At 35.9% G+C, this 25155-nt stretch overlaps 1 protein-coding gene across 2 annotated transcripts in view; it reads right to left on the bottom strand.

Moving 5' to 3' along the window:
* Positions 1 to 25155, bottom strand: part of Ncam2 (neural cell adhesion molecule 2) — a 490334-nt gene extending 465179 nt beyond the window's left edge. For both annotated transcript variants that reach the window (XM_005375584.2, XM_005375585.2), the window contains exon 1: positions 24998 to 25155. In XM_005375584.2, the coding sequence (XP_005375641.1) occupies positions 24998 to 25052 (55 nt within the window). In that variant the 5' untranslated portion in view covers positions 25053 to 25155. The remainder of the gene's footprint in view (positions 1 to 24997) is intronic.

Raw genomic sequence — 25155 nt, 5'->3', positions numbered from 1 at the left:
AATCCTTCTTTGCTCCGAGGAAGAACAGCATGATTAAAAAAGTTAGACATCTGCCCCTAGCAATAGTGGTGACTCAAAGGAACTGATTGTATGTGACAGGAAAAAAAAAACTGGTTAATTTGTTAGTTTTTTGGGATTTTTTTCTGTCAGAGATTTATTTTCACTGTGTTGTTTCAATTGAATTCTTATCCCTTTGTGTACATCCATGTAATCAAACATCACTCACAGGATGGTACCAAATTCTGTTACTTATATTGAAATACCACCTATTCTTTGAATTATTGCTTTAGGAATAAGTGTATTATTACTGATGCTAGGTGGTAAACCTCATGAGAAAATGATCCAGTTTTCATATGTTTTTATATTTCCCATAGAGCTCAACAGCTATTGAAAGCAAGAGTTTGACAAATAGGAATGAATAAGGCAGAAATCAACATCTTCAAACACACATTCATGATTTTTTTAAAAAATATTATTTACATTATGTTTCAACCTTGCATTAATTGAAAAAAACTAGCATGACTGAAATATCTAAAATATACAAATCATACACAACAACAAAAAAGCTTATGTCTTCAGGGCACAGATAGATGGATACAGAGATATGGATATGTACACATGCACACATATATATGTCTGATAGTAACCTGCATTATAAATAAATACACTGTTATGCTCTAGACTCTATCCAAGAATAATTATATGGGCTGGGGATTTAGCTCAGCGGCACAGCACCTGCCTGGCAAGCGCAACGTCGTGAGTTCAATTCCTGGTACCAGAAGAAAAAAAAAGAATAATTATATGAAGAGATAGTATAAACTATTTTAATCTTTTCTAAAACCAGTATGGAAAGGACCTTCTATTAAACTGCTTAACCAAATTAAAGGATAACAGAACAAATTATTTTTAAATTTTTATAGATAAATAGTGTAGTTTCCCAACTGATACCAAAAACTCTATAGCACATGTGTTTCCCGGAGAATGCAGAATTAAATTTAGTGTTTTTTTCTGTGTTTGTTTTGCAGTACTGGGGTTTAAGCTAAGGCCTTCACATTTACCTACATTCCTAACCTTCCCATCCCTTTTATTTATTTTTTTTATTTTGAGACAAGTCTTATTAAATCACTCAGTAGCTTAGACTGGACTTGAATTTGCAGTCTTCCTGACTCAGCCTTTCAATATGCTGGAAGTACAGTCATGTGCCACCACACCAGGATCAATGCAACTTTTAATGGGGTAACAGACTAGCTTAGATTTTTTTGCAGTTGTCTTTCTTATAACCATCTTTATATCCAGGTTTTAAAGAACCCCGTTGAATATATGTCTTTCACATTTTCACCACATATATCCTTTCACATTTGCAAACTATAAATCTTAAATCATTTAAAAAATAAGTTAAGGATGTAGCAAATTATGTGTAAAATCAAAGATTTTTATTTTTTCTTTTAAAGAGACAAAAAGACAAAAAAATGTAAAAATGATTGTTTTTCCTCTTTAAAATAAAAGATACAGAATTTCAAAACAACATGATATGAAATTAACAGTAGTTTTATATTGCAGATTATTATCTTAACAGTAGTTGCTCAGATTACCAGGTATAGGCATGCAAAATTGATCAAATAAGCAGTGACTGTTCTTTTCAATAACATTGGTAGTATGATTATCTTAGCCACCTTGTGGATATATACATATCTTTTTTCCCCCTTCCGTCTTTTCTCTTTTCCCCCACCCCAGTTGTTCTTTCCTTTTTGAGCAGTTTCTTTCCCTTTCAGCACATCTATTGTACATTTTGGATCTTATTTACTCTTTCAGGTTCTTACACTAGGGATACAATATGATGTCTACACATGTAGGTCTGTTTTATTTCACTTATGAGTATGGTCTCTAGTTGCATCTATTTACCTATAAAAGCCTCAAGTTTATCGTTCTTTATACCTGATTAGTACCCCATTGTATTAACTACCACATCTTTTTTTACCCACTCCTCCACTGATGGACATTTGGGTTGTTTCTAAGATTTAGCTGTAACAAATTGTGCTTCTATAAATATGAAGGCATATATATCGCTGTGGTACAATGTTTTCATTTCTTTTGGGAAGATACCCAAAAGGGGAATGGCTGAGTCAAATGGGACTTGTAATCCTACTTTTTTGAGGAATCTCTACACTGAGTTCCACACTGGTTGACTTCTTTCACTGTTTGATTACGCCTCTGTTATTGTGATTGTGGTTAACGACAACTAGATAGGTACCTAAGACTCATTTCTGACATACTATAGTTTTCAAAATTACACAATCCATAGTTTTAATATTTTACATCAAGTTAAAATGCTAAAAATTGATTACTCAGAAACTAATATCCTGGAGCTCCAGTGGTGCAACCACTTAGCGTGTGGTACTTGTACAGAAATTAATATCCTATAATAATACAATATCTTATTTAAAATTCTTTATTTTCAGTTGTTTCTTGTTTCAAGAAATGTTATATACTTTACAATGTATTCTGTACCTACAGAGTGATCAGAAATAGTTTGAAAGTTAGGTAATAGAATAGTATTAGCAATAAAATAATTCAAAAATAATGTTTATCTAAGTAGTTTCCTTTGAAAAACCATGCCATATTTTATGTAACTAAAATAGATTCATACAACATTTAGAGCCAAGCCAAGATAGAGCCATCCTAGGTAGATTAGACATGATATAACATAGTATTCTGACTACCACAATTCTCTGCTTTTTTATAATTTATATGAAAGACTACTAAAGAATGTTACTATTTTATTCAAATCAAATTCCCTTTCTTCAAGTTTCAAGACTTTTCTTTTTTCTAAATATAAATAACAATACAGGGCTGTGATTCACTTGCTTTTCAAAAACTACTTACTAAACATCTATAGTATGTATCAAAACATTAAACCTTTGTATATAACCATACAATGTGAAATTTTAAGATAAGATTATTTTAATCTAAGTAACATAAGATTATATAATATTGCATGTCAATACTAATCTAATATTTTAGTGGCTTCTAAAAGAAAAAACATACACTATTAAGAAAAATTTCAAATATATAGGGCTTACACTTGGTTATACAGGAAAAACTGAGAGGTAACTGGAGAGAATTCAATGATGCCAGCTTGTAAAGTTATCTGTAAATATCCCTCTTGAGTTATTCTGGATTTTTCATGCACTGATTTTATATTCTGCTACCTTTCTGCATATGCTTATTAGAATGAGGAGTCTTCTGGTGGGATTTTGGGTGTCTCCTATTCAAAACATCATGTGATCTGTGACTAAGGAGAGTTTGACTTGTGTTCCTGTCTATGTCCCTTCATTTCTTTCTCTTGCTTGATTGCTTTGACAATGTTTCAAGTGCTACATTGAGCAGTGACAATGGTAATAGTGGATACCTTCATTTTGTTTCTGATCTAAAAGAAAAGCTTTCAGGTTTTCTCCATGCAGTTTGATGTTAGGAACAAGTTTGTCATATTTTATCAGGTTGAGATAAGACCTTCCTATACTATCTTCAAGGTATACTTGGAGAAATACTTCTTATATTTTCTTCAAGTGTTTTTTTATCATGAATAGATGTTGGATTTTCACCAAAGGATTTTTCTGCAGCTACTAAGGTTATCACGCCATCTTTGACCTAGCTTCCATTTATGTGATATAGTACATGATTAATTTGTACATACTTAACTGTGCCTGGGAGAAAGGCGACTTTGTTATGAGGGATGAACTTTCCCAGGACTGGTCGTGCTTTGTTTTCCAATATACTGCTGAGGAATTTTGTATCCATGTTCATTAAAGAGACTGTCCTGTGGTTTTCTCTTTCCAGTGATTCCTTCTCTAGTTTTGGAATAAAGGCAATACTGGCTTCCAAGAATGCGTTTGGCAGTATTCCTTTCCTGCCAATTTCATTAAAAGATCTTGGGAATTATTGGTGTTAAATCTTCCCTGAAGATTTTGTAAACCCATTTTGTATTGGCTTTTCTTAGAAAAATAATTCCACTCACCATAGCTTCAAGAAAAATGTAATACTTAGAAATTACCATAACCAAGGAAATGGAAGACCTCTATAAAGAAAACTACAATACTCTGAAAAATTAGATTGAAAGGGCCAGCAGAAAATCTAAAGATTCTGTTCCTGGATTCCTGGGTAAATAGAATTAATATATATTGTCAAAATGTCCATACTACCAAAACTGTTACAATAGTTTTTTTAATGAAATCCCCAAAATTAAAAAACTTCTCACAGAACTACAAAAACCAGTCCTAAAATTTTTATGGAAGCAGAAGAGACCTAGAATATCAAAAGCAAACATGAGCAACAAGACCAAAGCAGGAAGCATTAAAAACCCAGATTTCAAGTTATGTTACAAAGCTACAGTGATAAAACAGCATGGTACCAGCACAAAAACAGACATGCAGATCAAAATGGAACAGAATTCCAATTGCTAGAGAAATAACATTAAGAATCAACATGAGGGTACATCACATTAAAACGTTTCTGCACAGCAAAGGCAACAATCAATAGAGTGAATGAAGATAAAGAGACAACCTACAGAATGGAAAAAAATTTTGCCACCTTTTCCTCAGATAAAGGACTAACACATAGAACGTACAAAAAACTCAAAACAGTGAGAACATTCCCCAAAGAAGACCCAATCAAAAAATAGGCAACTGAAAAGAACAATTCTCAGAAGAAGTACAAACAGCCAACAAATACACAAATAATGTTCAACATATCTGGCCATTAGAGAAATGCAAGTTAAAATAACATTGAGATCCTATCTAACTCCAAAAACAAAGGCTATCACTAACAAATCAAGCAGTAATAAGTGCAGGCAATGGTGTGGAGGATAAAAGACTTCTTCCACATTGTTAGTGGAAGCATAAACTAGTACAACCACTATGGAAATTCCTCAAATATCTAAAGATAGAAATTGCACTTGATGCAGCTATTCCCCTCCTAGTTAAGGCATCCTTTCTAGAGTTAAGGATGTCATATACTAATCATACACGCATCCTCATGTTTATACCAGCACAACTCATAATAGCTAAATACTGGAAGCAGCTTACATGTTCATCAAAAGATAAGAAAAATGTGGTATTAAACACAATGGAGTACTACTCTGGTATATGGGAAGATAAATTTTTATCATGTGTGGGAAAATGGATGCATCTGGAGACCATAATGTCAAATGAAATAAATCAAACATACAAGTTTATATATTGCATGGTTCCTCTTCTGAGAAACCCAAAATATAAGTAATTTAAAGAGCACACTAAAAGATAATAGGACACAGATAGATCTTTTCTAAATGGGAAGAAGAGCAAGAGGTGGAGGGAGAGGGGGGAAAAGTAAGGGAAAAGAAGGGTAAGGGAAAGTGAGAATAATAAAGATGTGCTGTGTACATAGGCCAACTCTCCACAATGCAATTAATCAACATATTCTGCAAACAAGTACTAATACAAATAAAAATGGTAATTTAAAAAAGTAATAATATTACACAATTTTCTTCTCCCCTTGTTGTTTTCAAATTTTTTTCTAACATACTTTCCCACTGAGTCTTTTACACGCTGCAGTTCTCACTAGATTTGCATCTAATGAACTGAGTCATCCATTGCTTGATGCGGATTTCAAATGTCAACAGGCAAAAACTTATCATCAGCTTTGATTTTTTGACAGGACTTTTAAGCAGACCATGGTAGAAGGGACAGCCTTTAATGTTCAGCTTTTAAAGTCAAATTCCAAGACTCAAAGAAAAGTTATTTTTACATTTTTTTCATAAGTGCATATTGGTTATACACATTAATGGTTTTAATTTTGGCCAAATCCTACAGGCACATGTGATATTTTTATCCTTTTCATTATCTTCCTTGTTTCAGATTCTCTATTAGTTCCATATTTTTATGAGATTTTCAATGCATATTAAATATTTTGATCATATCCACCTCACCATTGCTTTAAACCCTTTTTTTTATTCTAGAAGAACAAAGGGTGAACAGGAAGAAGGAGGAGGATCTAAAAGGACTCAGAGCAGGAGGAGGGAAAATGGAAGAGGTGGAAAAGACAGCCAGGAGTTGGGAGGAAAAACGCAGACGGCCCAATGCTCCTTAGCATACTCTCTTGTCTTTTCTTCTACTGCAATTCCTGCTAGGATTCAGAAAACAACTGGCCAGCCCACCCTATCGTACTTATCACAATCCTTATTACAATCACCACTGAAAGCTTCAAGGTAAAATTGGAGCTTTTCATTGTTTTCTAAATACAAGCATGGAATGAGCATGATGGTACAAAGACAGAGAAGTCTAGTTGGCCACCAAACATGTAAGTCACCTCCTTCCCCTTCTTTCCTGGTTTTACTGCAATGTGGGTAAATCTTTAAAATGTTCACATTCTTCATTAGGTTCAAAGTTTAGAGAAGAATAAAGTGTCAGTGGGCCAGTTAAGAGGATTACTAAAACTCAAAACAGGAAACTGAGTAGCCCAGGCTATAAGGGGAGTGCTACTACCCAGGTCATGAAGAGCAACTTCTAAGCTTTTGACCATGACTAGGGTCAGAGGCGGCCTAAGTAAAGCCTTATTCAGTGTGTAGAAACCACTATATATTAACCATTCTGGTAAAAATAGAACATAAAAAATGCCAGTAATACTGACTCTGCCAAAGTCCTGATGAAACCAATACCTACACCTGAAATAAGGACTAAAGGAAATAAAACAAGGATGATGAGCTTCCAATAGAATCCAGACAACACTGAGTTAAGGGAGGCAGGGAAAAGGCAGGTCCCTAAGAGCAGAAGACAGGAGAAAGACACTGACCTTTGCACAAGACTGAGGATTTAGACAGCTCTCAGTTTCTCAGAGTAATTAAATAATGTCCATTCAGCCTCAGCTATAAAGCCTTGTACTGTGACAGTACACAGCTAACACACAGAGGGAGAAAGAGCTAGCTACCATAAAGGACCCAAATGCTGTCATGTAGTCTCTGTACAGCATGGGAAAAGAAAATCTATCCAATGGGAAAGTAATAACATAGCTTTTCTCAAACTAATAATTACCTCAAAATAAACCTCCTGACATCTCACAAGGTACTGTGCTTCACAGATCCAAATTCTCCTTGAAAGTGTTTCAGGGAAGTTTGGTAAATGAAATATCAAAAAGTATGTAATTATAACTTGGTAGTAGTGTAATATTCACAATAGAAGTTAACATTCATTGAATGCTTACTATATGACTAGCAGTATTATCCCCATTTTACAAATGTGAATATTAAGGAATATTGCCAAGTAAAAAAGAAGTTAGAGAAATGAGCAATTTGTTGAAGACCTCATATGAAGAAACTATGCAAGCTGGATTTGAATACAATTCTGCCAGATTTCAGACTGCCGTCCTACAGCCTCTAGCTTGCAACTATATTTTGAAGGCAAGAGATGTCTGCGCGTCCACAAAGATAAATAAAAGATGCTACGAGTTTCAAAAATCTTGCTTTGAAGCTAAAAGGAATGAAGAAGAAAAGACTTTTAGATACACAGACATGAAAAGAGGGTTAGGCTTTACTGAGCATGGAATAGAATTGGAAATAAAACACAGTCACTGAATTCTTTGCTGAAGACATCCTTTAGGCTACAGGATCACAATTCTTCACAGGAAACAACTACAAACTTGTGCATGGGAAAATATTTCACTGCAGCACTAAGCAGCCGTTGGCCTCCGTCCGGAGCTGCCATGTGCTGGCATGATTCCATTTAGCATCCAACCACTCAGCCAGAATGCTTCAATGGCCAGCCACGTGACGTGAATTCTGAACACCTCAGAAACAATTTTGACTGCTGTCACCAAACTATAATGAGGGAGAGAGAGTCAAGGAAAGGTTTTAAAGCAGGACCCTCCAATGGTGCTTATTAAAAGAACAAGAAAGCTGCTCTCCAAATATTTTTATTTCCACGAAGCTTCAAAAAAGCCAATAATAAAGCTAACAGCAGTTATCTAATTCCAACACTTTGCCGAAATAAGTACACTTATTTGTCTTGAATACCTGGAAATACGGAAATGTTTCATATTGAGAACATAATCAACATATCTCTCAAAGGCTCTTTACACAAATGAATTTGTTCTCTGTCATGAAAAACAAGCAGATTATCTACTTAATAATCCTCAAAAGGGACATGACAGTCAATCACTGAGATACAAGAGAGTTTGTATCTATACTTTTATGATTCAGTCCTTATTGTGATATTACAAATATGTGGGGTTTTTTTTTCTTTTTTTTTTAGTTTTTTGGAGTTTTTTTCCAGTACCAGTAATCGAACTCATGACCTTGCACTTGCCAGGCAGGTGCTGTGCCGCTGAGCTAAATCCCCAGCCCCCTACAAATATGTTAAGCAATTTATTTTGCAGCTTTCTAACATGAAATGTTGTAATTCAGTTGTTCAGTGCAGTGTAAAAGAGGGCATAACACTATGAGAAAGTTAGCTGCCTTCCATCTCTTCAGTTACAAATGAAGGAAATTAAAATGAAGAATTCAAGCTTGTGCATGCAGTTCAATCACACTGCCTGAGCTGGAACCAAAGTGTTCATGTGCCGAATGCTGATTTTATCTATACTCACTGAGTATGTTTTGATGGAGAACATCATCAATTATAAATGCTTGTGTGCTGAGGGGTTTGTTTTTTTATCTTTTTACCTTAAAAAGTAAGGCAGGAAAGTTGTTCAGTTGTTTATTTCATTAACAGACAGACAAAAGATACTGTTTTCTAGTCTTGAAAAATTAAACACTAGCTAAGTAGTCTATAGTTTCAAAAAGTGTAGATAATAAGCCTAACGTCTTATTGTGGAATATAACTTCTTAGAGGCAAAAATTGCCAAAGAATATCATTTAAGGTATTCATGAATATCAGCACCCACAAAAGAAACAAAACAAATATAGCAACTATTTTGATATAGCATTGAATACAGAATGGTTTTCCAAAGCTATGATGCATACTTATATATGTAGATAAGCATGTACTTGTATACACATATAGATGCCTATATATACACATATATCTCTATACACAGCTACACACAAATATATAAAGTTATTAGGCTGGAGTTTATTTAGTATCTTCAACTTTTATTACTTTTTTTAAAAATGTCAACTAAGGAAATTAAAGGACAGAGTGATAAGGCAATTTGCCTGAGGTTACACAGAAATAAAGAGACCAAATTAGGATATGAATACAGGCTTGCTTCAAATTTGACAGCTTATGTGTCTACTGTTACACAACTTTTTTTTTTTTCTTTTTTTGTACTGGGAATTGAACTCAAGACCCTGTGCTTGCCAGGAAGACTCTGTGCCACTGAGCTATATCCCTGGCCCTACCCTTGAGGACTACAGACACTGTATGGCAAAGTTAGGGGAGCAGATTTGGAATGAAGTAAAAAAGCTTATATTATGCAACCAACATATTTAATGGAAATACATGTAATTGCTTTTACTTTATTTTCCAAACCATACAAGAGAATAATATTCTAATTTAAGAGGCTAAGTAAATGAATTCATTTGATTATCGGAAGGGGAAGAATTGAATAAAAAAGTGATGGGTCAGAAATGGGGAAAACAGGGTCTTCTTCATAGGTAGAAGTTGAAACTGTAAATGAGTACTGACTTAGACTGTAACCCTGAAATGGGCGAACGCTGTGTGTGATCATGTATACTCATTAATCAGTGTCTATACCAAGCAGAGAGCTTTAGTAGCTCTTCACCACTGAACGGTTTGATACTGAAAATGCAGTTTAGTAAAGGACAGGGTAGTTCAAGATCACGGATTTAGAAACTGTACATTCAGTATAATTATGCTTCTTAGATAAGTGTTCTATATGTTTATTCCTTTCAAGGTACTCACTAAAAACCATAGTCTTCCAAACAGCTAAGTATGTAAAATTGTGTGTAAATTGGATATAAACTTATTACATCAGTGCCCAGATCATAGCTTGTTCACAAAAGAAATCAGTATTCTTACTTCACTTTTCTTTCTCCCTTCTTTCCTTCCTTCCTTCCTTCCTTCGTGAGGTGGGGTCTTGCTCAGTGGTGCAGATTGTTCTCAAACCCCTGGACTACTCAAGTGCTCCTCCTTGACGCTGGAATTGGAGGCACACACCAACACACCCCACTCTTACTTCTCCATTTTTCAACTTAGGAAGCTAACATGGACTGTGTCGATGGTGTCCTCCCTCATGCAGATACCTGGCACAGAGAAGGCAGCTCTTTTTCCAACCAACCAGGGTTTAAAATCCAACCTTGCCTCTAAGCCCCTTTGTGACTTTGGCAATTCATTTACTCTCCTGGAAATCTCATTTCACCATCCGTAAAACAGAATCAACTTCCAAATGAAGTTCAGAAGTTTACATGATTTTTTTCTTGTTCTTCCTTCCTTTCCCTCAGAAAAAAATAATAAAATGAAAACAGACCTTTGAGATCAGGGAGGTGAAGGGAGTTTGAAAGGAGACGGGAATGGGAAAAAAATAGGAATCAGGACATATCATGTACAAATGCAAGTTCCACATACTGAATGTGGTTGTTAAATACCTGAATTGCATCAATAAATTTAAATAAAATAAAATGCATAAGTTCATTATTAATTGATAAAAGTGTTTATATGAGATCACATATGTAAAGCATATAAAATTAGCACAATTTATAAATGTTGGCTTTTGACACTGTTTACATATTTTTTATCAGAAGGGCCTTTCTGTCATTCCCAGGCCCAGGGTTGACATACTTGACTATCTCCCATTTATCTCCCTCTTTCTTTTTTCTTAGTAGAGGGACACTAAATTTGATTGGTCAGTTCTCGGCTTGAAGGGGGGCAGATCTCCGTATCAGCTACAGATCATTGATTATTCAAGGGGAACTCTCTAACACCAGTCTCTTCAACCATGTGTGGTTTAGGAGTGCTCATCGGAAGCAATTCCAGCCAGTAGGATTTGAGGAACAACATATGGCAATTTTTCCTTCAAAGGAAGCCAGTGAAAGAAATATTTATTTCTTTCCCAACTACAGATATTATTGCACAAGAGTGTGATACATGGAGATTTTTGAAGCCAAGTTTCTTCCACGAAGTAAAGGAAAACAGCCAAAATCATGAGCAGAAATATAAAACCCAAATCCACCTCCAGATGGCCTTTTAGATACTCTAATAGATTTTTTTATTTTTAAGCCTTCTTGAATTGTTCTCTTTCTTGCCTCTAACGGCACCCTAAACTGATGTAATTTCATTATGAAAGTATTCTGCAAGTCAACCACAAACTGATGACGTACTAAATTATTAATAATTATAGTGTTTCATAGTAAGGGAAATCACTTAAAGATACAGCTTATATTTAAATATTAATGTTATATAGTCCTTAATGAATTATACTAATCTAAACAATTAAGCAGCCACCCTGAGCACTGCTCTAATATCTCTAAATGTGCAGGTTCTCCATGCTCATTAAAGTTGTATGTCAATAAAACATTTACTCATTTACTAATTGGCCACCACTAACCTGGCAATGCCCATTCAAGAGAAATAACTAGATGGTATAGATTTACTTTTTTAATGTTTTCTGAAAAACCTTTATATCATTTTCTATAATGGCTGTACTGTTTCCCATCCCGCAAAGAGTGTCCAGTTGTTCCCGCTGCATCACCATGATCTTTTCTTTTTGGTAAAAACCAGTCAGACTGCTGTGAGGTGAACCTGCAAGTTATTTTCAATTTATATTTCCCTGATGATTAATGCTCTTAATCACTGTTTCATGTACTTTGGGAAATTTTCCTTTCCTCTTTTGGAAAATATTTATTCAGCCTCTTTTCCTACATCTTAATTGAATTATTCCTTTTGTTTTAAATTATATAAATTCTTTATGTATTTTACATATAAACCTCTTAACCAGAGGTATGGTTTATAAAATTTCCTCTCATTTTTGGATTGTCTTTCATTTGGTGCACTGTTTTCTTTGCTGTCAATAAGATTTTTTATGGAATTCTACTTGGTATTATTTTCTTTTGTTGCTTGTGATTTCTGGGTTCATATTAGCCAGAATCTATCCATTTGGTGTACAAGTCCAAGGAAAATGAAAGCTATGTGTCAAAAAAATCTACTGTCATGTTCACTGTAGCACTACCCACAGCAGCCAAGCTATAGAAGCAGTTTAATGTGCATCCATGGATGAACGGATAGAGAAAATGTGAGAAACACACACACACACACACACACACACACACACACACAAATACTATTCAGTCAAAAAAATGCTGTCATTTTGAGCAGTGTAAATAAATTTAAAAGGACACTAGGCTAAGTAATATTAGCCAGGTACAGATATAAAACACTTTATGAGCTCACTTATTTGAGGACTCCAAAAGGACAAAAATCATAGACCTATGGAATAGTATTTAACAGGAGCTGGAGGTAGGAACAACGAGTGTTAGAGGGCACACAGTTTCAGGTAGACAGAATGAACTCTGGCAATCTATTGCACAGTATGGTGACCAAAGTTATGTATACTCAAAAACTGCTAAGAGATTGTGCCTTACATGTTCTCAGCACAAAAAAAAAGGTAAATATGACAATGTTAATTTGCCTGATAAATACTTTCCCAATATATACACATATCAAAATATCACTTTCTTCATGGTAAATGTAGGCAATTCTTCAAAATTTTACCTTTATCATGCCGGGATGGGAATGACTAGAGAGAATAGTGAGAGTCTGAAACTACAGCTGCGCCTCAGCTGCTTTCTCTGTTCAACAATCCCTTGCTACTTTGAAGGACAATGATTTAGTCAGTGGGATGAGTACTGTGCAGTTTCTTTTTTTATTAGATGCTACACATCAGTTTTGAAATTCAATTCTTTCACCTGTAATGTAGTAGCCCCTAATGTATAGCACATAGCTGTATGTGCTTCCATCAAACACTGAAACAACTCCTACAAAAACACTTTGCAGAGTGACTAATGGGATTTCTTCTTCTATTCAGTGAATTCACCAGTCATACATAGACACTGTTCGTTGAGGAACCAAAGTTACCCGCAATCACACTAGCTATTCTTGGGTATCTCCTGCTCCCCTTTTCTGCAGGTAACTGTGTCAGATTTTATCCAAACTTGTCAACCATCTGGCACAACAACCCAGCTCCCCATCCTCTCTAAGCTGATGCATCCTCTTCCGGAAACAAATCAGAGACCTTCACCATTCACTTTCCTTCATCATTCCACCTTAGCTTCTTGCATACATTTGTTTTTTAGAGAGTCTAATGAGTTTTGGTCATAAACACCACAATACTTCAGACTTGTGAAAGCTTACCTCCTCCCATTGCACATCTACATCCATGTGCGTCTCCTCAGGTACAGAGACTTTCAATGAGATGAAAGGTATGAGGCTGAGAGACAGCTGAGTGGGGGGCCGGAAGGGAAAGTTCACTAATAAAAATGGCGGCTTTCCCACAATACAAAATAATAGAATCCTTGGCTTTTTCTCACAAGAGGAAAGGTGTATTTTCTTAAAGCAGTCCTTTTTACTAATACAGTGTGGGAAGTAAGGTATCATTGATAAAATGTCTCATCATAACAAAAATGAAACAGGGACTGGAAAGGGAAAATACATTAGCAACTTACAATACTGGATAATAGCTTAGAGTTCTGTACTAGGAAATGTTATTTTCGGAACAGGAAAATACTGAAGGTGAACATTTCATATCAATTTTGGATATGGTCCTGAAAGTTTTCACAAACCACAGACGATGGAATAATATCACTTAATAACCTATGTCGAGTATTGTTTTTAAATTGCAGGCCACCTGCGATCCCTACGGAGGCAGAATGCATTAGCATGAGGCTATTGAGGGGGCTTTGAAATAAAATGACTCATCCAAATAACCAGTTAAAGTGATTATAAATTATGAAATTTGATGGGAAAAGGAATGTGAAAATGGATACATCAGAAATACTAGTAATATCTTTAATTGCATATTGTATTTCAAGTTAAAAGTGTCATACATAATAATGGTAACATTAGTGAATAAATGGTAAGCAGACAAACAGGTAACAAAGATATTATGGTCCATCTGAAAATGTATTTTGCCCAATTAACTTAAATGCTTTTCATCACTGAAGTCAGATCTAGAGAACACCAAAATAACCATGAAAGAAAAAAACAGATTTTCAACAAAAGCGGCTATTTGAGCCGAAAGGGAAGTTCATTTATGAGAGAGAAAATCCAAGGGTATGTATAAAAGATGAAATAAAACAACTAACTCTTCTTTTGCATGTCTTTCCTTTGTATACATGCAGTTCAGAACTGGTTTCCAATAAACACTGAAGGAATAGTCAACTTTTAATTAACCACATGGGATTATCTTGATTTTAAGGACTTTAAATAGTTGCTTTATTGGCATATCAGACATTTACTATTGACAACATCTAATCTAGTTAATTACATTACTGTCAACATGCTTTATCTTCCTTGCTTATTCTATATTTTTATATGTTAAGACTTCTGAAACCCCAGCTCCATAACCATTCCCTGTACCTTAGATATAGCTTCAAAACACAAATCTTATAGCAAGACTTGTTTGCTTTATTCTCAGGCTAATTAATTTTCTATAAAGAGATAAGACTGGGATGAAGCAAGGCATCTGTGCTATTCACTCTAAATTAAATAATCACTGTTGCTACTTTATATCACAGACAACTATGTATTTATTGAAAGTCTGCCACATACCTGGCAGTGATATATAAACAAAATGTTTGAAACAAATACCCAGATCAATGCATAATATATTACTAACTGAATCATTATCCAAATTGAACAATACATGTATTTAAAGTTATCTGCCCCTTTGGCTTATTTCTGCAGGTAACGTTAAGTAATGGTTCTGTATATATTTGCTAAGTACCCACTATGCTGCACGGATAAACACGCTAATATGCACAGCATCACTGGACACCGGGATGGAAAGACTTTCTTGCACTCAGTTCACATGGAAAGTCACAACAGAATACGATAAGTTTCATATGCAGAATTCAACAGTTATCATCTTTGGCTCTCCAACAATGACTAGATTAAGTAGAAATTAATTTATACAATATTTGTTAGAAAAATGAAGAATATTTTCAGTGACGAGATAGGCTGAGTGGCAAAGAAAACTAATAAAAATTATTCAGGCAATGAAAGACAAGAAAAATATAAAAGTCATAGGCTGTGTACAAACCAGGTTCAAATCTGCGAATTCCAGCAATGATATAAGTGCAACTCACGTGCATTAAAGCCAAGAAAACATGATTTTGCAAATCAACAGAAGGCAAATGCAACAGATCTAAGTGAGGATCACTCAAATAAAGATGCACCTGCTCTGCTCATGCATTAATGTTTAATAACTGTGATTGGTGGAAAATAGAGATAGACTAAATGGAACAATGAACATAGAAATAATCAGAAAGCTCAATATTACAGGTACTAGAAAAATTCTTAGGGACAGATAAATTATAATGGTAGAAAAATGGCTACAAACCCTCTCATTAATAATTACAGTAGTGCTTCAGTTCACAAACTTTATTATTTCTATGATTCTGGTCACAAACCAAGTGGGAGGAGAACCAAACCAAATTGAGTGGTTAGGTTCAATGTTGACCTTATGGGGAAATTTGATTAGGTTCTAGTCCAACTTATACCATGAGGTATAAAGCATAAATAGGGTAATATTCTGGAATGGGAACCTATTTATAATGCAGATCCTAACCACATTAAATTGGCTTATTTTACATGCATATAGTGCATCCTTGAATAACTACAGTGTCTTCATAAGTATGCTGTAAAAAGAATCATGGCCTATGGCAAAAGACAAGAGGAGGCAGCAGAACACTGAAAATCTGCAGAAATTTTTAAGCAACCACTAGCAAAAATCATACTCAGCTATAAAAAAAAGATAAACTCAAGGCTTTTACAGGTAGGTGGATGCAAATAGAGACCATACTCATAAGTGCAATACATTGCACCCACAAGTATAGACGTTGTGTTGTCTCCCTACTGCAAGAAGATGAAGGAGTGAGTGGAACTCAAAACGTGCAACAGATGCCGGGAAAGGGAAAGAAATTGATCAAAAGAGGAAACAACTGGGATGAGGTAAAGGAGAAAGGAAAGAAAGAAGGGAGTAAAAAATAAATATACACATGTATAGAGAAAGATAACTGGGATAACTGTACTGCTAGCATCTAATGATTTACTGAACGGAACAGTTATGGTTTTACTTTCTTTGGACCAATTTTGCATGCTTATATCTGGTAATCTGGACAACTACTTTGAAGACAACAATAAGCAACGTAACAACCATTGTTGAATTCCTATCATCTTGTTTGGTGAAACTCTGTATTGTTCATAACTTTTTTTTTATTCTCTTTAATGGTTTGATTAATCTTACATTCTTACATCTGGTAATCTGACCAACTTTGATGAAGATAAAAATATGTAATATAACAACCACTGCTAATCCCTATCAATTTGTTCTGAAACCCTGTATCATTCTTATTGTTTTTGCTTTGTTTTGTTTTTATCTATGCTGTTGGCATTTTGCTATTATTCTTTTTTTAAAAAATCTCTTTAAATAAAAAATAAATAAATAAAATAAATATTGTTTATCTTAATTAAAAAATCATGACATCACAATTTTAGAACTTTCAAAGTTAAGACTCTCCTAGTATTTGTGGTGAAATTTTTTTTTTTTGTTTTGTTTTTTCTCCGGTACCAGGAACCGAACTCACGACCTTGCACTTGCCAGGCAGGCGCTTTGCCGCTGAGCTAAATTCCCAGCCCCTGTGGTGAAATTTTAAAGAACAAAAATAAACAAACACACCCAACTTCATTTCACACAAGAAAACGACTTTTCTGCTTCATTAGATGTACCACCACCTTCCCGGATACATCTTGTAGTGGAAGTCCAGATTTTCTTAAGCCCACTGAAGAAACTAATTCTTCTACTAAACAAGGCATCTATGTTGATTTTTCATATTTGTCTTAAAGTCTTCACACATTGCTAAGGCTTTTGAAGAAGTTCACTTTTGACCAGGTAAAGATTAATGAGTTGTAAAATTATGTACGGATCAACACGATTCTGCATTGTGATCTACCATCCTCTCTATACTAATCACACATATGAAATAGTACATGAAAGAAATACACACTGTGGGAAAAAGACTGAAATATATCTTAAATATGTTTAATGCTCTTTGGTTATAATTTTGAGTGTCAATCTACATACCATATTTAAGAGCAACCAAATCACTCTCAAATTTAGGAATGCCATCTATGAAATGTGATTTAATCAGAATTAAATGAGATAATGGTGAAAATGCTCAACTTCCTGGTTACAGTGGGCCTCAACAATATTAGTTCTTTCCTCTTTCCCTGGACATTGATAGAAAATTTTTCAACCAGGTATGTTTGGTACCAGAAATCTTTCTGTGTTATTTAAATTTTAGTTTAGTTTTTCAAATTTTATTTACTCTTTCTGTTTTGTTCTAGTCTCCCAGGAATGAGAAAAAAAAAAAAAAAGAAAATGATAAAGACACTGATTTAAATGAAAAACATATAATAAAAGCAAATTTTACCTACATGCTTCTGAAGCTTTACCCCAAATACCAAGCTTAATGCTATATAATGAATACAAACAATGGTGGAAGAATGAAATAAAGACAACTGACAAATGAATGTAGAGAAATAACTCTGAAGAAATGAGAGTAAAATAATACAGTGCATTTTAAAATTTATTATTGATACTTATACTTAGATCTCCCATGAGTATGATAAACCTAAGATATAATATGTATTTATTTATGTAGTAAATTTTGAACTCCTGGCAATTGAACCCAGGGCCTTCACACTGAGGTACATTCCACCCTTATTTGTTTTTATTATGAAATAGTGTCTCTCTAAGTCACTCAATTGTCCAGCTGAGACTTGAACTTTTAATCTTTCTGCCTCAGCTTACAGTATGCTGAGATTACAGCTCCCTCATCAGATTCAATTTTTAAAATGACAAATACATTTTAAAATGCCCCTTAATGCTGCGTTTTCCTATTTACTTCCTTATTCCTATGAAAATATAGCCATTCCTTCTGGAAAAAAAAAGATTCAAACTTCAGGCATCAGTTGGCCAATCTGTAAGCTGAATTCCTTTACTAAGAGCCCTTCATTCTTCCTTGGACACTTGTCACATCTCCTCACTCCTTTCTCATTTCCCTCTGGATCATAATACATATGATCAGCACAACTAAAAGCAAACCAAACTTCAATTACATTATTTTTCCACCCAGAAACTGGCCCCCAAAGATTGACCCAAGAGTCAAACTCTGCGAGGTCTCAAAGGCTTGCTGGCTTCCCTTCGCAAATCATTTCACTCTCAAAGCCATAACCCATCTTTCCAGGATGTTTAATGGAAACTGCTTTACGAACCCAAAGAGTCTGATAGATTCTTACACTGGAGTCATTAAGCTGGATTCACTCTGTCCTCTAAATGCTTCACGCCCTGTAATTTATTCACCCATGTTTTTTCTCTGCATTGCAGCACTTTTCCACATCCTGCTGCCATGTTGAAGCTCTTCCTGCTGCAGTGAATGCCCTGGTCAGAGGCTGGGCCTTGAATATGTTGAAAGTTCAAATCCCTGTGTCCTGGTTATGGAACTGTAAGCAGTTATTAACATCTTCTATGTGTCATCACCATCATATGTAAATGGAGAATGCCAATAAGATAACTAGAGGACTGGTACAACTGTAAGGACTCAGTGCATTTTTTTTTTTTTTTTTTTTTTTTTTTGAGGCAGGGTCTCCCTATGCAGTTCAGCCTGGCCTTGAGCTCACTTTGTAGCCCAGCCCGTTTAGAACTCACTACGATCCTCCTGCCTCAGCCTCCCGAGGGCTGGTATTACTGGCGTGTGCCACCATGCTTGGCTGAATTTTCATTCTAAGTGCTGAACTTATCAGGTTTCACTTAGACCATTTAATTTTTGATTAATTATATGAAGTCTTGTTTTCATTTTACAACACTGTAACTCCTCACTGCTCAATAGTTTGCTGATTTATGGATGATGATTTGGCTTTTTACATGTATATTTCTCACCTTCTCAGCTATGATCGTGGTGTCGTGCTATGTACCACCCCTCCACACACACACAAATTTTCAAACAATTCATCGCATACATTAAAAAATAGGCAATGAAATAGAATTCAAAAAGCCTACTAATTTCAATAAGCTACTAACTGTAACTAATAAAGTCAAATAATTTCTCTGTACATCAGCTACTTCACCCATAAAACAAATCTAATCATCTGTTGGGTTCTCCATGGATATAAATTGTGAAGCGCTGGAAAAGTGTTTTGTACCGTTTCAAGGTGCTGACATTAAACTCATGGTAAGCCCTTGATCAATGTTGGTTAATTAAGTGACAAAATCACACAAAATGTAAATATCAGTTGCTTTGACCTGAAAATATCGTAGATCATTATTTTTAATCTGTGCAAAAAGTTAGGCACTAAGAGAAGTGGATTAAGAATTGGGAGGCCAAAGCTGTAGTTCCTAACCATTCTACTTTCTGACTTCATCCTTAGTAAGTTACTTATCCTAATTGTGTGTCCATCCTAAGTTTTTTGGTGCTAATGCCAGCCCTTTGAGAGAATTCATAATACAAAAGAGCAACCCCTTCCTGCCATCTGCTGGCAAATTGTGAAGATAAATGTGTGCTACGATTGGGACTGTAAGTGGCACCCCCTACAGTTGTTCATCTCCTATGCAGTTCTTCTAGTACTACTGCCTAAGGAGGCATCGGGGACCAGCAGGCATTTAATATGAGCTACATAATTAAGCAAATGATGAATGAGTAAGGGTCACTAGGTATATAAATAAACTCTATCCCCTCTTTTTTCTAATTAGAGAGCATTTAGATGATTTTTGGAAGTTGAATAAATGAGTTACTTTTAAGCATGAATAAATTCACCTCTGTTCTTATTACTAAAACTAATGAACAAAATCTGGCCCAGCAGGGTTGGCATTTTACAAGATGCCTATACATGTCCTTTATCACAACTCTGTCTCATGGCTGAGGTTGAAAGAAAACTCACCGAATAATTTTATATCCAATTTTCAAAAGAGAAAATAGTGGCTCTATGAGTTTAAGTTGTTCTTCAGAGTCAAGAGAATCTTAGCAGTGTAGTGTCATGTTGCTCCAAAATAAATGCACTCTCCTCTTCTTTTTTTCCAATAAACAAAATAGGGTCCAGAAGATTTTGATCAATTAACCTAAAATTCTTCAAACTTCCATCTATAAACATTCCCAAAATTCTCCAGCACTCCCCTGAGTTATTTAAGTCCAAGGAAATCTGTTTCATTACATCAGAGCTCTCTAAAATGTCTTTCGATGTTTGGCGAATCGTTAGTTGCACAAATGAACATGTGAAGCTGAGAAATATGCTGCTCTTTGGGATTTCAGTACCACTATCATAGTTATAAATAATTAAGAGTTATTAAAGTATTTACAAGTGTGCCATGGTAAAGCACTTTTATTGGCTGAACAATTAAACATTCCTTCGCCCCATGAAATGTAATATTACAGTTAGTAAAGCCACAAAAGCACCGGTTGTATTTTAAACAGTGTTTTCCTATCATGTAATTTGGAAAATTAACACTAATTTATAATCTCTTAAATAGGCCTATCCCCAAAATAATTGGGAGAGAATAAAAGGTGTGGGAAATTGAAAATTTAGGTCAATAAAAAACTTGAAAAACAAACACATTCCCTTCCTAAGAACATTAAAATTATTACATTAATTTTGCATACACCAAAACCCAAAGTATTAATTTTATTTTAGACTAAACCAAACCAAGCAAAAACCATTCCATGCCCTCTACCACTTATCGAGCACCTTTCTTCCTGGTCTCAAAAGTTCAGTGCTATGAGAGATGACCCTGAAAACAGATAAGTTAAAATGTTTTCCCAAATGTCAAAAGCCAGAGACATCAGCAGCACCAGTTGCAGAGCCTCGGAGGGTGGATCTTCCTTCTTTCTCTTCATGCTGCTCCCTCACAAGGAAGCCGGCAAAAACAAACCACACTGTTCAGCTGGGTTACTAGTCTCCATCCCCCAGCTCCCTTCTGACCCCAATACCAAGTAGCTCTGTTCTGGAAAGAACACTGTATTTACAAAATGTTATCAAGTTTCCCATTTCTCTTACACAGAATAAGGTTCATTTGTTCCATTAATTGCTTGTCTCAGAGGATGTAACCTCTGGGAGAACATGAGCCCCCTGCGTCATTGAAAAAACTCATCTGACACTGGGAACCACCAACTTCTCTTCTTTTGCGTGTGCTGATGGAGCACAAGAAAGAAAAGTGACAAAAGCCTCTGCTTAGCTCCTTTGACATAAAGCAGCTGGGGAAACCCCTGGGTTGTTCATTGAAAGTAAAGATACTGCCTTACATAACCTATCTTCTCTAAGAGCAAATGGCTATGCAGTTGATCCAACAGAAACCTCACAGCAAAGCTAGCAGCAAAAAGAAGACAGTAACACAGAGAAAAGATGTCAGGAAGGGGGTAACTCTGAGCAAACTAGAAAGGAGCTGAGTATGGAGAGATCTCTCCGATAGGCCTGAAACGCATAGACCCTCACACACCTGTGCTCTATTTTTAGAAGGTCCATGTCTCTAACCAACAATGACTTACAAGTGCTCACCCACAGAGCGCAAGGAGAAACAGATGCTTTGTTTCACCCATACACTTGACAGTCCTCTTCCCCATCCTCAGATTTTGGCTTAAACATTCTAACTGTATAGAGTTGATTGCAAGAGAGATAAACAGCTCTATTGCTAACGTTAGTTTTTAGCACCCCCGTGATTTTATTTCATATATGTGAACAGCAAGGGAGGGAGATGTATCATTGTTGGGTGATTTTTTTAAAAGAACAAGAAAATAATTTTAAACATTTAAAAAGTTTCAGGAAAGCAACCCCTACGTACTACAGCTTGAGAATTTGTATTTACAGAACTGCAGACAGCACAGACATTGTTCACCTGAGACCAGAGTTATTGAAATTTAGGGTGACAGAGGCTGTGAGCAAATTCTGAATAGAAGGCAAAAATATTCGTGAAAGTGACAGTGTTCTAGAGTATCCCTTCCACGGACAGTCAGAATCAAACTTGATAAATCCCAGCCTTACTTCATTAGCTCCTGAGCTTGCAGTAGAAACCAGTGGCTTTTAAAGGAGCCTTTCTGCTATACTAAAAAGCTCTCACTACAGTAGAACAATAGCATAGTGTTGAAAGTTGGGAGTGGAACTATTAGGCCTCGTTAGCTAATTATGGTATTGGCATCCACTTAAGTCAGTTTTGCACTTCTGTCATTTTCTTCCTTTCAACTGCTGTGGTTCAAAACGTTTTGACTACTTAAAACAGAATACATAATCGTTGCCTTTCCCCAGTCTAACTGCTCACCACTTTCCCAAGCTATAGCTTCAATCGTGCTTCATAAAATCCCCTACAAGTATATTGTTGGAACTATAAATCAGCAAGCCGGGGGTTTAGTGTTTCTAAGTCAAGCCCAGAGATCACCGAATGCCGGCTTCTCGTGGTCCCATTTACCACAGAATAAACAAAATTACGAGTTACACTAGGTTCACTTTTCCCCCTCCCCTTTGGAGAAGGGACAGCTCCCAGTGGTGTATCTGATACTCGCTGCTGCATCCTTAATTAGAGAACAAAACAGCAGCAGAAAGGAATCAGACTCCAAGCTGAGGATTTCTATTTCCAAGCATCTCTGACTTCATTAAGGCACATGGCAAGGAAGTCCTACATGTTTGTTCTCACAAAAGCTGGGTCCTTCTAATACGCATCTATGCCTCTATGAGAGCCACGCATTGTAAAACTGCACTAGATAGAGAGATCTTTACAACGATGCTCTCTTCCTACCCTGTCTCATTAGAGGGAAATGGGCTCCCCTGGAGGCACGCTTCCGTTTCAGGGTCCTCTTTTATAACCACTTCATATTCTGACAAGAAATTAGCTGAACCACAATTTCAAATATGTAACATATGCACAACAAAATTATTCATGCTCTTGTGTACCGTTTAAGCCTAGAATTTAAACATTCCTAGATGATCCTTCTATCTCTAAATTCCAACACACTTACTGTCTGCAATGATAAATGCCCAGACTCCATGAATGAGACATTTTTCTTCTGCAAACAACTCATAATGTAATCATAAGTCTGCATAAACTTGCTTCTTATGATTTATATTTCTCCACACCACTTACACATTTAATTACAGTTGTATTTTAACAGCAATTTTCAAGGACTGCTTCTCAGTATTGTGAAATACCTTTCCATTTTACAAAAGAATACTTAAATACGATTAGCAGGTCGACAAAAATTAAAACAGCGTACCTCTGGGGAATAAGTGTATACTCATCTTTGACGTAAGAGTGTCTGAATTAACAGAATAGTCTAATGCTAGCTCCAGATGACCATATCTGCAATTTCCCCAAGACTAATGTTATACACTCTGTGCCATTATGGGAAAATGAACAGCATCTTAGTAAGACACTTTACAAACCATAGCAATAGCCAGGATTTGCATTTATTTCTGAACATAAAATCTGCATCCAATCGTGTTTCATCAGCCACTAATACTATAGCTTTGGGGAGGAGAAGGGCAGAGAAAGGAAGGTTTCACATCCAAAATGTCAAGCCCTGCTGAAGAATGATAGAAGGACTGTAAGAGCAGAAACCACCATTTCTGGGCTTAAAATGGAGTTCTACCACCCCCTGCTGGACAAAAGCAACAACACAGAGGAAGCTAGAAATGCTTAGCATCGATGTAGTGAAGATATTTTAACTTATCTTGCAATTTATTATTTTATTTAAAAATTCACGGTACGCTAATAATACAACATTTTCTGCAATTATTACACATCACAGCATCACTGCAATCGCCTCCTTTAAAGACTTCCACCAATGCATCTTTTAGTATTTTGTTTCCCCAATTATATGTCCAAACTTGTGAGGACAGTTGAAAATGCTTCCACCTATCGTAAAAATATTTCAGGTAAATGTGTGCTATCCATACAAGCAAGAGAAATTCAGATCTATCTTTGCCCAGATCAACAGAGGTAGCTCCACAAATTCTCCCTCCGGTTATTCTACAAGGCTATTCTTGGTTTTTTTCCCCCTCCAGATATAAAAGCTCCTACCAGTTGTCCATAACCCTAAAATCCCTTGCAAGAGTCATTGCAATCTCACGTTATAAAATAGTTCTGCTTTCTATATTAACGAGGAGCTGGGGGTCTGAAATGAATGACTGCAACACATCTCCAGTTTTATCCGTCGGCTTTCTTACACACCACCTCTACGGCCCTTCTTAGTTTCCAACATAAATAAGCCATCATCGTTCACTTCATAGCCAAGAATTGGTCTCGGGAAAGAGGAAAAAAAAAAAAAAAAAGAGTCTCTAAGAACTGAATTGCTTGCACACAACGGGAATATTTCACAGACGAGTTTAATGCTTACAGTTTTTGCTGCTTCTGTAAAACATCATCAGACCCTTTCCTCCCACCACCTCTGATATTTAAGAATCGATACACACCGACAGACTCATTCAATTTTTTGAAAATGAAATTCAAAGAAAGCTAAAATCCCAAGAAAAAAAGAAGAAGAAAGAAAGAAAAAGCAGTTTGCCTGGATCTGCGGCTCACTGATGCCCATCTGCAAATCTGCATTTTCTCTTCTCTCATTGAAGGGTCTCCAGAAAACACAGACAATTTTAGGGACAGCCAAAAGACCGAGCTAAAAAATAATAAGGATCACAACAGTCACCGTAACTTTAGTTCTTTTTTTTTTTTTTTTCTTAATTTTTTCCTCCTGTGCCTCCCTCTTTGCCTCTCTGGGTCGGGTGGACGGGGAAGTAAATGCAATAAAGCACCGCACTCCTACCTTGCCCGCGACTGACAAGCAACCCGAGCAGGTAGAAGGAGAGGAGGAGGCTCATGTTCAGACGTGACACCGGCGGACAGTCCCAAAGTTATTAGTCCAGCCCGGAGAGACCCTTCCGCTGCACGGCCGCCCGTCGAGCCCGCCCGCTCGGGTGCCGG

Source organism: Chinchilla lanigera, unplaced genomic scaffold (assembly GCF_000276665.1).
Source record: "Chinchilla lanigera isolate Chin_1 unplaced genomic scaffold, ChiLan1.0 scaffold00006, whole genome shotgun sequence".
NCBI classification, from domain to species: Eukaryota; Metazoa; Chordata; class Mammalia; order Rodentia; family Chinchillidae; genus Chinchilla; species Chinchilla lanigera.
The sequence above is the reverse complement of the archived record's forward strand: the minus strand, read 5'-3'. Positions and strand labels throughout refer to the sequence as shown.